The 13,968-nt window shown below is 38.8% G+C and overlaps 1 protein-coding gene across 1 annotated transcript in view; it reads right to left on the bottom strand.

The window, feature by feature from the left end:
• The window catches only part of CFAP70 (cilia and flagella associated protein 70), a 113,997-nt gene that overhangs the window by 16,211 nt on the left and 83,818 nt on the right, over window positions 1-13,968 (bottom strand). The window contains 5 exon segments of the mRNA XM_014538384.1: window positions 1,989-2,110; window positions 2,634-2,789; window positions 7,217-7,480; window positions 7,917-8,032; window positions 8,153-8,286. Coding sequence (XP_014393870.1) covers window positions 1,989-2,110; window positions 2,634-2,789; window positions 7,217-7,480; window positions 7,917-8,032; window positions 8,153-8,286 — 792 coding nt within the window.

Here is a 13,968-nt window from a genome sequence, read left to right as displayed (position 1 = left end):
CACCACACCTTCCTGATCCCACCAAACGCAGAGCATTGTCTTTTTTCAGAAGTAATTTGGCCTTTCAGTCGATGTTGATGGTTGACCTGGATCAACCCATGATTTTGTGCATTTGGGATTCTCAAAATAAATCCACTTTTCATTGCCAGTTACAATTCTATGTAAAAGACTTTCTTTCGTGCCATTGAAGCAACATTTTACTGATTTCGGTTTTCCATTTGTCTTTCATTCAGTTGATGTGGCACCCATTTTCCTTCCTTTAAAATCTTTCCCATTGCTTGTAAAGGATCAGAAATTGTTTGTTGAGCAACATTGAAACTTTTTGCAAGTTGTTTTTGAGTTTGACATGAATCTTCATCCAATAATGCTTGTAATTGTTGGTCTTCAAACTTTTTCGGTTGACCTGGACACTCTTTGTCCTTCACATCAAAATCGTCACTTTTAAAGTGTTTAAACCAGTGTTCACAAGTATCTTGAGATGGAGCATGTTCACCGTAAGTTTCCCAAAGTATACAATAACTTTATCTTCAAAATAAAGTAATGAATTAAAACTTCCCGCAAATGCTCTTTTTTTGGCACGACATTCGACATTTTTAAGTGTAAAAATATCTATGGCCCTAACTAGTTTGGCTCAGTGGATAGAGAGTCAGCCTGCAGACTGAAGGGTCCCAGGTTCGATTCCAGTCAAGGGCATGTACCTTGGTTGAGGGCACATCCCCAGTAGGGAGTGTGCAGGAAGCAGCTGATTGATGTTTCTAACTTTCTATCCCTCTCCCTTCCTCTCTAAAAAAATCAATAAAAAAATATATATTTTTAAAAATCTATGATGTTAACACCTTCAGCAAATTTGACATATGAAGCTTTGAAGCTTGCTGTCAATACAACAAAATAGCATACATATCAAATCGCATATATATCAACATATGTGTACTCCATCTATTTAAAAAATCCGCATTATGAACTAGTACACCTAGTAGAATATAGAAACTTCCACTAGTACTTCTACCATCTTAGGAAGTCATGAGGGGAGGATCCACCTGCATTCTGGCTCTTTGACATGGGTGGCAGGGAGAAAGCCTGTTTCTCTGTTGGGAAGGTTGAGTGTGGCCCACTCCCACCGAGCCATCATTCTTGCCCTTTTCTGAGCTTGCCCATATTCCAGTGGAGCACGCACACTGCAGGATCAGGCCAACTCTTTGGCTCTTGAATCTTGCTCTCACTCTCTCCTACTGCTTGCTTCATGGATCTATTTCTTGTTTCCCATGTGGTAGATAGACCTTTTGGGATGCTCTTCTGTGGGAGGAGGCTGCTGTTCTCCAGCTGTTCCACTGGTGACAGCATGGGTAAGTCAAATCTGGAACTAGCCACATCTCCAGCTCAGTTTTTTTGTTTCTTTGTTAATCCTCACCTGAGGATATTTTTTCCATTGACTTTTAGTGAGAGTGTAAGGGAGGGGAGAGACAGAAAGAGAAACATTGATGAGAGAAAGAAACATTGATGTGAGAGAGACACATTGATTATGGTTACCTCCTGCACATGCCCCAACCAGGGCAGAGATTGAGCCCTTGATTGGAACAGAACCCTTGACCCTTCAGTACGAGGGCCAACGCTCTAACCACTGAGCAACTGGCTAGGGCCAGTTCAGTTTTACCAATAAAAATTTTAAATATTTTTATCCCCCATTTAGCACTGTGTATCTGTTCCAGTTGGTTCAGAACCTGAAAGGGAAAAAAGGTATGCTGAGGTGCCCGTGAACCCCCAACACTCACACAATGAATCCTCATAATAAAGTGAAATCAGTCTACATATGACTCAAGAGTCTGAATTTGCTCTGCTGGTATTCTACAGGGAGCAGTCTTGCAGTGAGGTCTCAAAAGCATATTTGATTTCTGTGTCATACACATTTAAGCCTGCAAAGACCATTATGAATCGAATAGGTAGCTCATTAAAATCTTTCCATTAACTTGCTGTTTTCCAAATATTCTGACCTGTACAGCATTGACCTTCATCAAGAAGCGTATGGTCTCCATGAAGATGGTGGTAGGAATTTGGGAAATTCTATCAGGGGTAGGATGCAGAAAAACTGATGAACCCAGACATTTTGATGCTTCTGAAGATACATTAAAAGAATAGATGATTAGATATAAAGGAAAAACATACGAAGCTCAGACATACTAATGTAGCAGGGAGAGTATTCTAATCTAATATACGAGAGAGGTTATAATCTGGAAAGCAATAGGTTGCTCCATATCGATGGTCTCCAAAGAGGAGATCTCAAAGATTCTTAAGGTTAGTCTACACTGTTTTCAAATGAAGTCACAACCAAATAAAAGGATTTTTAAAGTATTCAGATCTTCCTGAATGTGAAACACAATCTATAAATATTCTAAAAATAAAGAATCATTGTTAGAAAATCACAGGTCTGTAGTTGGCTACTTTTCTGAGCTAAATATAAATCCTTGTTTATTGAAAGTGTTGAATTTCAGAGCCTAGCCTCATATGAAGGCACTTAGGCAAAATGACAGATAAATAATCAACTTCAAACAAGTTAAAAAGTGCCATTTTGGTAATCATAGGGGTTTTCATTCTTGTCTATATCCCTCTTTCGATTGGAAATCTTTATTCCTAATTACCTCTTTTTAGTATCTCCTTGGGAAATAAGTTGGATGGGTTTGGGTTGACTGCTGCATCCTGAGATGGTACAGGAAAAATTCGTTCTTGTGAATGTGACTGCAGTTTGGAGGATTCTTCAAGAAATCCATCTAGAACAGAAAACGGAGCTCCTGATCCTAAATAGATTACATTTTAATGAGAAAAAAACACAATGTCTTGCTACATTGAATGTTAAAAGATTATTACAGAAAATAAAATACAATTAATTTTCAAATCATAAAAAACATTCCTGAAATATTGCATCGACAGACTTGTTTTCCAGACTTGCTATATTTCTGAATAATTTAAAGAGTACAAGCTAAACTGATAGCACATCTTCTGTCACTATAACTCCTAGTTCAATCCTGCTGGTGGCCCATGTCATAATAATGTCAAACAGATACCTCTTATAAAAGTTACTTATTAAATCCAGATTCTCAAAAATCCAGATGAGCCAGGCCAGTGTGTCTCCGTGATTGAGGGTCACTGGTTCGATTCCCAGTCAGGGCACACACCTGGGTTATGAGCTCAATCCCCAGTACGGGTAGTGCAGGAGGCAGCCCATCAGTAATGTTTCGCTGTCATTGATGTTTCTATCTCTCTATCCCTCTCCTTCCTCTCTCTCTAAAAATAAATTAAAGTATATATATTTTAAAATCCAGATGAAAAGATTAATATATTTTTAGATATTAAAATCCCTGAAGAACAGGAATTCTAATAAACTTATCTCAGTGTTTAATAATAATAAAATAACAATTATAATACTGTAGCTGTATTTGATCATGACTATATGCCAGGTATTACACTAAAGTCTTTGATGTATAATCTCACTTATTTTTCACAACATTATGAGATATTTTATTTACTATGCTCCTTTAAACCAAGTGAATCACAGAGAAGTTAGTTTCCAAAGCTCTTAAACATGCCTGGCTGCCTCTAAAAAAAAAAAAAAAAAAAAAAACCAAAAAAAAAAAAAAAAAAAGCAGCCAGACCAGTGTGGCTAAGTGGCTGAACGTCAACCCAGGAACCATCAGGTCACTGGTTTGATTCCCAGTCAGGGCACATGCCTGGGTTCTAGGCTCGATCCCCAGTGGAGGCATGCAGGAGGCAGCTGATTGATGAAGTTTCTCATCGATGTTTCTATCTCTCTATCCCTCTCCCTTCCTCTCTAAAATAATAGATAAAAACGTATTTTAAAAATAAAAAAATAAAAAGCAATGCCAGGCAGGAAATGAACAGTGCCAGCTGGCTCCAATTAGAAGAGGTCACTCATCTAGAGCAAAAGATATGGCTTTGGAAAATAGGTAGAAATTGAATAGCTAGAGAGGGAGAAACAGTCAAGGCTGGGGCAAGCCACTGGCAAAAGCATGGAAGTAATGAGCTAATTTATTTTACTGGATATTGAGGAAGTTAAGGATAAGGCACGTTGGGGCTACACTTTTGATATTTGACATTTGAATGCTAGGATGTTGTTCATATAGGCAAAAGCAGAGGGTTACAAAGGAGAGTACTGAGCAGAAAATTTAGCTAAAATTAATATTTTATGAAGATTACTCTAACAGTGCAATGTAGCAAGGAGAAAAAAAATGTGGGTGGAGACAAAGAGGGTGTTACAACAGTGTGGACATTTGGTAGTAGAAAGATGCAAGGAGCATTTTGAAAGAGAACCAGCTGGTCTCAGGAATTACGCTGATACAGAGATGTGGGAAGCTCAAGCAAGAAAGGAAGAGGAACAGGGATGAATGATCTCATGATCATGAACTTGGGTGCCTAATATAGGGATGTAGAATCAACTTAGAAGATAAGGAGTTTAATCGTAGAATAATCCAGCTGCTGGTATCTGGAGGGATGTCAGTGTTAAAGACAGACATTTGAGCGTTTTCAGTAGCGAAATAGAAACTATGAGGGCAGGTGGCCTCTTAGAAAGTAACATGGTATTACTGGGAAATGATTATATCTAATGAGTGTGACAAGAAAGAGAAGCTAACAAAGGAAACCCAAACTGTCAGAGATATAGGAGGCAATCCGACAAGTGTTTTAGAAAGGAGAGTGTTAAATACTGCAGACTGATCACTGAAGGGTAAGTGATGATCTTAATGAAAAAAATTGTTAATATTCAGCTTTTCTGAGGTGTAATTTACATATTATAAAGTGTTCACTTTTAAGTATATATTTCAATGTGTTTTAACAAATACATATACTACGTAATCACTATCACAATCAATGTATAAAATATTATAATGTCCCAAAAAGCTCCTGTGTGCCCTTTTCAGCCCTAGGCCACCACTGATCTGCTTTCTATATAGGTCAGTTTTGCTTTTTCTAGAATTTAATTTAAATGAAATCATACAGTATGTACTCTTTTGCATCTGCCTTATTCACTTAGCATAATGCTTTTGAGAGTCATCCATGTTGTGTCTATCAGTAATTTGTTTATTTTTATTGCTGAATGGTTTTTGATTATGTGGTTATAAGTAACTTTACTGACCACTCACTTATCTTTAGGCGACTGGGTTGTTTTCAGTTTTTGCCTGCTATAAATAAATCTGCTATGAACATCTGTGTATAAATCTTTGCAAGGACATGTTTCCATTTCTCTTGTGTAAATACCTAGGAGTGAAATTGCTGGCATATATATGTTTAACTTTATTTATTTATTTTTTTAAATATATTTTATTCATTTTTTACAGAGAGGAAGGGAGAGGGATTGAGAGTTAGAAACATCGATGAGAGAGAGAAACATCGATCAGCTGCCTCCTGCACCCCTACTGGGCGCAGGCAGACGCTCTATCCACTGAGCTAAACCAGTTAGGGCTAACTTTATTTTTTTAAAAATATGTTTTATTGATTTTACAGAGAAGAAGGGAGAGGGAGAGTTGGAGAGAGAGAAACATCAATCAGCTGCCTCCCATACACACCCCAATAGGGGATTCTACCTGCAACCTGGGTATGTGCCCCAACTGGGAACGAACTGGCAATCCCTTGGTACACAGGATGACGCTCAACCAACTGAACCACACCGGCCAGGGCTGTTTAACTTTATTTTAAAATGCCTGGTTGGCTTCTTGGAAGAAGTGCCTGTTCAGGTCCTCTGCTCATTTTTAAATTGGATTGTTTTATTTTTCATGTTCAGTTGTATAAGTTCTTTATATATTTTGGATATTAAGGTCTTATCAGAGGTGCAAATATCACCTCCCATTTGGTTGATTGCCTTTTTGTTTCATTCATGGTTTCTTTTGCTGTATAGGTTTTTAGTTTGATATAGTCCCATTTATTTAATTTTACTTTTGCTTCCTTTGCCTTTGAGGTCAAATTAATAAAATCCTTCCTAAGACCAAGGTCCAGAAGTTTAGTACCTATGTTTTCTTCTATGTAATTTATTATTTCAGGTCTCATATTTAGGTCTTTGGTCCATTTTGAGTTAATTATTTTTGTATATGATAACAAGTAGCAATCTAGTTTCAGTCTTTTGCATACAGCTTTCCAGTTTTCCCAGCACCATTTATTGAAGAGCCTTGGGTGGGAGGTAATCAACTAAAGATCTTGTATGCATATATACATGACTTCTGGATGCTGACGGGGGTGGTGAGGGCCTGGATGCGGCGGGCGGGGGGGGGGGGGAGGGGGGCCATGGGGGAAAAAGGGGACATATGTAATACTTTCAACAATAAAAATTAAAACCATAAAATAAAATAAAACAAGACTCATATACTGCCTAAAAGAGACTCACTTCAAATCTAAAGGCACACAGACTGAAAGTAAAGGGACGAAAAAAGATATTTCATGCAAACGAAAATGAAAACAAAAAAAGCTGAGGTAGCAATATTTATATCAGACAAAATAGACTTTGCATTACAAGAGTCAAAGAAGGACCCATCAATTAAAAAAAAAAAAAGAATAGAAAGCCCTGGTCGGTTTGTTCAGTGGTTAGAGTGGATCATAGATTTGATTCCCAGTCATGACATGTACCTGGGTTACAGGTTCGATCCTGGACAGGTCAGGGTACATGCGGGAGGAAACTGATTGATGTGTGTCTCTCACATCAATGTTTCCCTCTCTCTCTCTCTCTCTCTCTCTCTCTCTCTCTCTCTCTCTCTCTCTCTTTCCCTCCCTACCTCTTTCTCTCCCCTCCTCTTTCTCTAAAAATCAATGGGAAAATCCCCAGGTGAGGATTAAAAAAAAAAAAAAGAACAAGGAAAAAGGGAGTGTACAAATAAATAAATTTAAGAATCACAAGAGAGGGACCTTACATGTTGGGAAGAGAGTGAGGTGGGGGAAATTTACTCTGCTAGAACGATACTCCTTTTAGGGGTGCACAGGGACAGTGAATTATCTAAGATTTAAAAAAACTGAATAGCAACAGTAAAAGCTTCAGACTTTCAATCACATGAATGGGGAAATATTTTGGAAGATTCTTCCCTGGTATCCCTGGAACAACTCAAAATTCCACCTATTTTTTTCATTTCACAAATATCCACTGAGTACCTACTATGTGCCTGCTTCTGTTCATAAGGCCAGTAATTTTTTCCAACAGCCACTAATCATCTCCATTCGCTGGTCCTACCTGCTGGGGGTTCCGCCTTGCTTGCTGTGGTAGAAGAACCACTGGTGACTCCCCAAGGTCCTAAACTGGATTCTGCTTTTACTCCTTCTTCAATGTGCTCCACCGCACCAGTGCTCTTCTGCCTGTATACTTGGGTTTCAACGTCTAAGGTACCAGCATTCTTCATTAATTGTGCCTGAAGCATTCGTGCCTGAAGCTGTTTGAAGGCCTCGTGAAATGCCATTTCCATTCGAATATCATTGTTTTGAATTTCATAGTATAAACCTGAAGAAAGAAAGATGCTGAAAATAAATGTGACTAATTTGCCACCATCAGCTACTAGGAATTGTAATATTTCACTTTACGTTTCCCACATTTTTACCAAAGTTTAAGAACTATATGAAGAGTGATTAAAGAGTGGGCAAACAGCCCTAGCTGGTTTGACTCAGTGAATAGAGTGTTGGCCTGAGGACTGAAGGGTCCCGGGGTTCGATTCCGGTCAAGTGCACATGCCCGGGTTGCAGTTCGATCCCCAGTAGGGGGCATGCAGGAGGCAGCTGATCAATGATTCTCTCTCATCAATGATGTTTCTATCTCTCTCTCCCTCTCCCTTCCTCTCTGAAATCAATAAAAAAAATATTTTTTAAAAAAGAATGGGAAGACAAAGGGAGAATCTTATAATGGAATAAAAACATATTCAGACCACAGGAAAATATCATACCAAGTAAAGTCCAGGCTACAACACTGGTTGGCTCCAAGCAAGTAGCATCCTCAAAGAAAATCTCTGCCTGTTCGTAGTTCTCCATCAGGACAGCCAGGACACCACACAGCAGCAAGCTGAGAAGAGACCACCAACATGATTAGCAACATGGTCCCATGTCACCATCCTGGAATCAAGACAACTTCATTTAGTAGCTTATCTGCTCCTCCTCATTCCCCATCTCCCCTCACCCATACCTGTGGATATGATTCTGGTTGAGGGAAAGGGCTTTCCGAAAACACTCCTGAGCTTTGATGTTGTCCTCAGTTAGGAGGCAGAAGGCACCATAGTCCAGCCAGTGTTCCAGGTTCTGGGGCTCACGAACCAACCTCTACCAATGATATATCAGAAGGACCAACGTTATTGTGACACTACGTCATATTTTTTTAATGCACATAACCCAGAAGCACTCCATAAATACTATAAGCTCTATGAAAGCAGAAACTATGACTTCTTTTTTTGTTTACCACTGAATTCTGAATGCCTAGCACAGTCAATGTTCTGGCTTATAGTAAAGTCAGTAAATATTTATTGAAATAATCTAAAAATTGATTACTTTCTAGTGTTAGTGTCTGGTCACTATACGCTCCTCCAATTACTTAGAAGCCTAAAGATCAATTTTTATGGTTTATTTAAAAAATTCATATATAACCATCTTTGTCATAGTCTTGAGATGGCAAATATAAATTTATCTACAAATTTGTTTTAAAAAAGCACCTCAACATATTGTAGTGAAAACTACAAAATATCGCTGAAAGAAGTTAAAGCAGACATAAATAAATGGAAACACATCCCATGTCCATAGATTGGAAGACTCATAAGATCTCAATACTGCCCAAATCAATTTACATATGCAATCTCTATCAAAATCCCAGTTTTTCTTTTGCAGAAATAGAAAAACCTGACCTAAAATTCATTTGGAATGCCCAGGAAACTGAATAGCCAAAACAATCTTTAAAAAGAAAAACAGCCCTGCCCAGTTTGGCTCAGTGGATAGAGCATCAGCCTGTGGACTAATTCTGACTCTCTATCCCTCTCCCTTCTGCTCTGTAAAAAATCAATAAAAATATATTTTAAAAAAAGAAGAAAAAAAAACCTGGAGGACTCATACTTCCTGATTTCAAAACTTACAAAGCTACAGCTTTTTTGTTTGTTTGTTTTCCACAACAGATTTGCTGCCAGAACACAGGTGTGAAAACCACCACTAAATCTAAAACAAAATGGGAAAGGAAAAGATTCACATCAACATCATCATCATTGGACATGTAGATTCTGGCAAGTCTACCACTACTGGCCATCTGATCTACAAATGTGGTGGAACTGACAAAAGAACCATCGAAAGATTTGAGGAGGCTACTGAGATGGGCAAATTGAAAGCTGAACGTGAGTGTGATGTCACCATTGATATCTTCCAAATTCAAGACCAGCAAGTATTATATGACCATCATTCATGCCCCAGGACAAAGATACTTTATCAAAAATATGATTACAGGCGCATCTTGGGCTGACTGTGCCGTCCTAATTTGTTGCTGCTGGTATTTGTGAATTTGAAGCAAGTACCTCCGAGAATAGGCCGCCCTGTGAGCATTCCCTTCTGGCTTACACACTGGATGTGAAACAACTAATTGTTGTTAATAAAATGGATTCCATTGAGCCAGAAGAGATACAATAGAATTGTTAAAGAAATCAGCACCTACATTAAGAAAACTGGCTACAAACTTGACACAGTAGAATTTGTGCCAATTTCTGGTTGGAATGGTGACAATATGCTGGAGCCAAGTGCTAACATGGCTTGATTGAAGGGATGGAAGGTCACCCATAAAGATGGTAATGCCAGTGGATCCACGCTGCTTGAAGCCCTGAATTGCATCCTGTCACTAACTCGTCCAACTGACAAGTCCCTGAGTCTACTACCCTCAAGGACATCTACAACGTTGGTGGTGTTGGTACTGCCCCTGTAGGCTGAATGCAGATTGGTGTTCTCAAGCCCAGCATGGTGGTCACCTTTGCTCCAGTCAACGTTACAACTGAAGTGAAGCCTATTGAAATGCACCATGAAGCTTTGAGTGAAACTCTTCCTGGGGACCATGTGGGCTTCAACGTCAAGAACGTGTCTGTTAAACATGTTAAATGTGTCTGGTGACAGCAAAAACAGCCACCAATGGAAGCAGCTGCCTTCACAGCTCAGGAGATTATCCTGAACCATCCAGGCCAGATCAGTGCTGGATTGTCACACAGCTCATATCGCTTGCAAATTTCCTGAGCAGAAGGAGAAGATTGACCATCATTCTGGGAAAAACCTGGAAGATGGACCAAAGTTTTTGAAATCTGCCATCATCAGTATGGTTCCTGGCAAGCCCATGTATGGTGAGAGCTTCTTTGACTATTCTCCTCTGGGCTGTTTTGCTGTTTGTGACACAAGACAGCCAGTTGCTGTGGGCTTCATCAAAGCAGTAGATTGGCAAAGTCACCATCTGCCCAGAAGACTCAGAAGGCTAAATGAATAGTATTCCTAATATTTGCCACACCAGTCTTAATCAGTGGTGGAAGAATGGTCTCAGAATTGTTTGTCTCAATTGGTTATTTAAGTTTAATAGTAAGAGACTGGTTAATGATTACAATGCATCATAAAACCTTCAGAAGGAAAGGAGAATGTTTTAGGGACCATTTGGGGTGTGTGTGTGTGGGGGGGGCAGTTTTTAAGTTATTCGGGGTTTGGGTTTTTTGGGGGGTTTTTTGTTTGTTTTTTTTTTTTTTAGAGAAAGAAGAAGGGAGAGGAATAGATAGAAACATCAATGAGAAACATCCATCAGTTGCCTCCTGCATGCCCCTTATTGGAGATCAAGCCCATAACCAGGGCATGTGCCTTGAATGGGAATCAAACCAGTGACCTCTTGGTCCATGGATCAACACTCAACCACTGAGTCACACCAGCCTGGCAAGTTATTAGTTTTTTTAAAAATATATATTTTTATTTATTTCAGAGAGAAAGGGAGAGGGAAAGAGAGAGAAACATCAATGATGAGAGAGCATCTCTCTTGAACACCTCCCACTGGGGATTGAGCCAACAACCCAGGCATGTGCCCTTGACTGGAATCAAACCTGAGACCCTTTAGTCCACAGGCCAACGCTCTATCCCCTGAGCCAAACCAGCTAGGGCTAGTTTTTAAAATCAGTACTTTTCAATATAAAAACTTGAGCAAAAATCTGTCACAGAATTTTGAGACCCATTAAAACAAAGTTTAATGAGGAAAAGAACTTACAAAACTATAGTAACCAGTCTGGTACTTGTATAAAGACACACATTTAGACCAATGAAATAGAATAGAGAGCCCAGAAATAAACCATTGCATATATGGTCAAACTATTTTTGATAAAGGTGCCAAGACCATTCAATAGGGAAAAGGGCGGTCTTCAACAAATGGTGCTAGAAAGTGGATATCTACATACCAAGGAATGAAGTTGCACCTAACCTTACCTAATACTACATACACAATAAGTAACTCAAAATGGATCAAAGACCTAAACATAAGACCTAAAACTATAAATCTTTGAGAAGAAAACTTAGGACAATAGCTTCCTGACATTGGACTTAGCAATGATTTCTTGGATATGATAACAAAGGCACAGGCCATTAAAGAAAAAATAGGCAAATTGGACTTTACTAAAAATCAAACTTTTGTACATCAAAAGAAACTACCTTTTGATGTACTCTTTTACATCAAAGAGTAAAAGAGGGTTTGGGGAGAATGGGAAAAATATTTGCAAATTATATATTTGGTAAGGGGTTAATATTCAGAATACTGTATATAAAGAATTCCTAAAACTCAACAAGAAAATATTAAACATGACTCAAAAATGGGCAATATTTTTGAATAAATATTTTGAATAAATATGTTCCCAAAGATCTACAAATGGCCATAAAACATAGGAAGAAATCCTCCACATCACTAATCATCAAGGAATCAAACCACAATGAAATATCAGCTCTCACCCATTAGGATAGCCACTATCAACAAAACACAAATAACAATTGTTGATGAGGAGGTGGAAACATTAGAAGTCTTGCTGGAATGTAAAATGGTGCAGCCACTTTGGAAAGCAACAAGGTAGTTCCTCATAAAATTAAAAATAAAATATGACACAGCAATACCTACGAGAATTGAAATCAGAGTTTCAAAGAGACATTTGTACATCCATGTTCATAGTAGTGTTATTCATAACAGCTAAAAGATACAAGCAACCCAAATGTCCACTGACAGATGAATGGATAAGCAAAATGTAGTATATACAGACAATGGAATATTACTTAGCCCTAAAAAGGAAGGAAATTCTGACATATGCTTCAACATAAATGAACCCTTGAGGGCATATACTGAGTAAAATAAGCCACTCACAATGGGACATAACAATTTATTCAGATAGACTGATGTTTTAAACTTGTTATAGTCTAAATTTTCCTATCAATTAATTTAAAAAAATATTTCCTGCCCTAACTGGTTTGGCTCGGTGGATAGAGCATCGGCCTGCGGACTCAAGGGTCCCAGGTTCAATTCCAGTCAAGGGCATGTACCTTGGTTGCGGGCACATCCCCAGTGGGGGGTGTGCAGGAGGCAGCTGATCGATGTTTCTCTCTCATCGATGTTTCTAACTCTCTATCCCTCTCCCTTCCTCTCTGTAAAGAATCAATAAAATATATATATTAAAAAAAATATTTCCTCTTGAAAAAAATCATAAATGTGAAAAGATGTTCAAAGTCACTAGTCATTAGAAAAATGCAAAGTCACAATGAGATACCACTTCAACCCATGAGAATGGCTATACTTTTTTTAAACAATGGACAATAACAAGCATTAGGGAGAATATAGAGAAAATGAAACCCACGTCCATTGCTGGTGGAAATGTAAAGTATTAGTACACCTTTTTAGAAAATGGTTTGGCAGTTCCTCAAAAGTTAAGCACAGAGCCCTAGCTGGTTTGGCTCAGTGGATAGAGCATCAGCCTGAGACTGGAGGGTCCTGAGTTCGATTCCCAAGGCACATCATGCTCGGGTTGTGGGCTCGATCCCCAGTGGGGGGCGTGCAGGAGGCAGCAGATCAGTGATTCTCTCTCATCATTGCTGTTTCTATCTTCCTCTCCCTCTCCCTTCCTCTCTGAAATCAATAAAAATATATTTAAAAAGAAAAAATTAAGCATAGAGCTACCATATGACCTAGCAGTTCCACTCCTTAGTATATACTCAAGAGAACTGAATACATTTATTCAAAAACTTACATTCATGAATTTATAGGTGTATGTCCATAGCAGAATTATTCATAATGGCCAAAAAGTGGAAACCAGTCAAATGCCCATCAATAATGAGGGAAGTAACAAAATGTGTTATAGCTATACAATGGGATATTATTCAGCCATAAAAAGGAATAAAATACTAATACATGCTACAACATGAATGACCACAAAAAATGGCCTGGCCAGTGTTCTCAGTGGTTAGAGCGTTGGCCCACACACGGAAGGGTCCTGGGTTCGATTACCAGTCAAGGGCATGCAGCTGGGTTGCAAGTGCTCCCTGCCCCTGGGTGAGGGCACAAGCGGGAGGCAACCAGTTAATGTGGCTCTCTCTCTCTCTCTCTCTCTCTCTCTCCCTCCCTCCCTCTCTCCCTTCTTCCCTACCACTCTCTCTAAAAAAGCAATGGAAAAACCTATCCTCAGGTGAGGGTTAACAAAACAAACAAAAAAATTTATGCTGAGTGAAAGAAGGTAGTTACAGAATACCACCTATTACATGATCCCGTTTATATAAACTGGCTACAGTAGGTAAATCTGTATGTAAGGTAAACAGTGATTGCCTCCGACTGAGGGTAAAGAGTAATGAGGAGTGACTACTAATGGGCACAGGGTTTCTTTTGGGGTGGTGCAAATTCTCTAAAATTAGATTGTGGTATTGCTGTGAACCCAAAACTTCTAAAAAAAAAGTCTATCAAAAGTACAACATAGGGAATATAATCAATAATAT

The sequence above is a fragment of the Myotis brandtii genome, unplaced genomic scaffold, assembly GCF_000412655.1.
Source record: "Myotis brandtii unplaced genomic scaffold, ASM41265v1 scaffold190, whole genome shotgun sequence".
NCBI lineage: Eukaryota > Metazoa > Chordata > Mammalia > Chiroptera > Vespertilionidae > Myotis > Myotis brandtii.
This window is presented reverse-complemented; position numbering and strand designations above follow the sequence as displayed.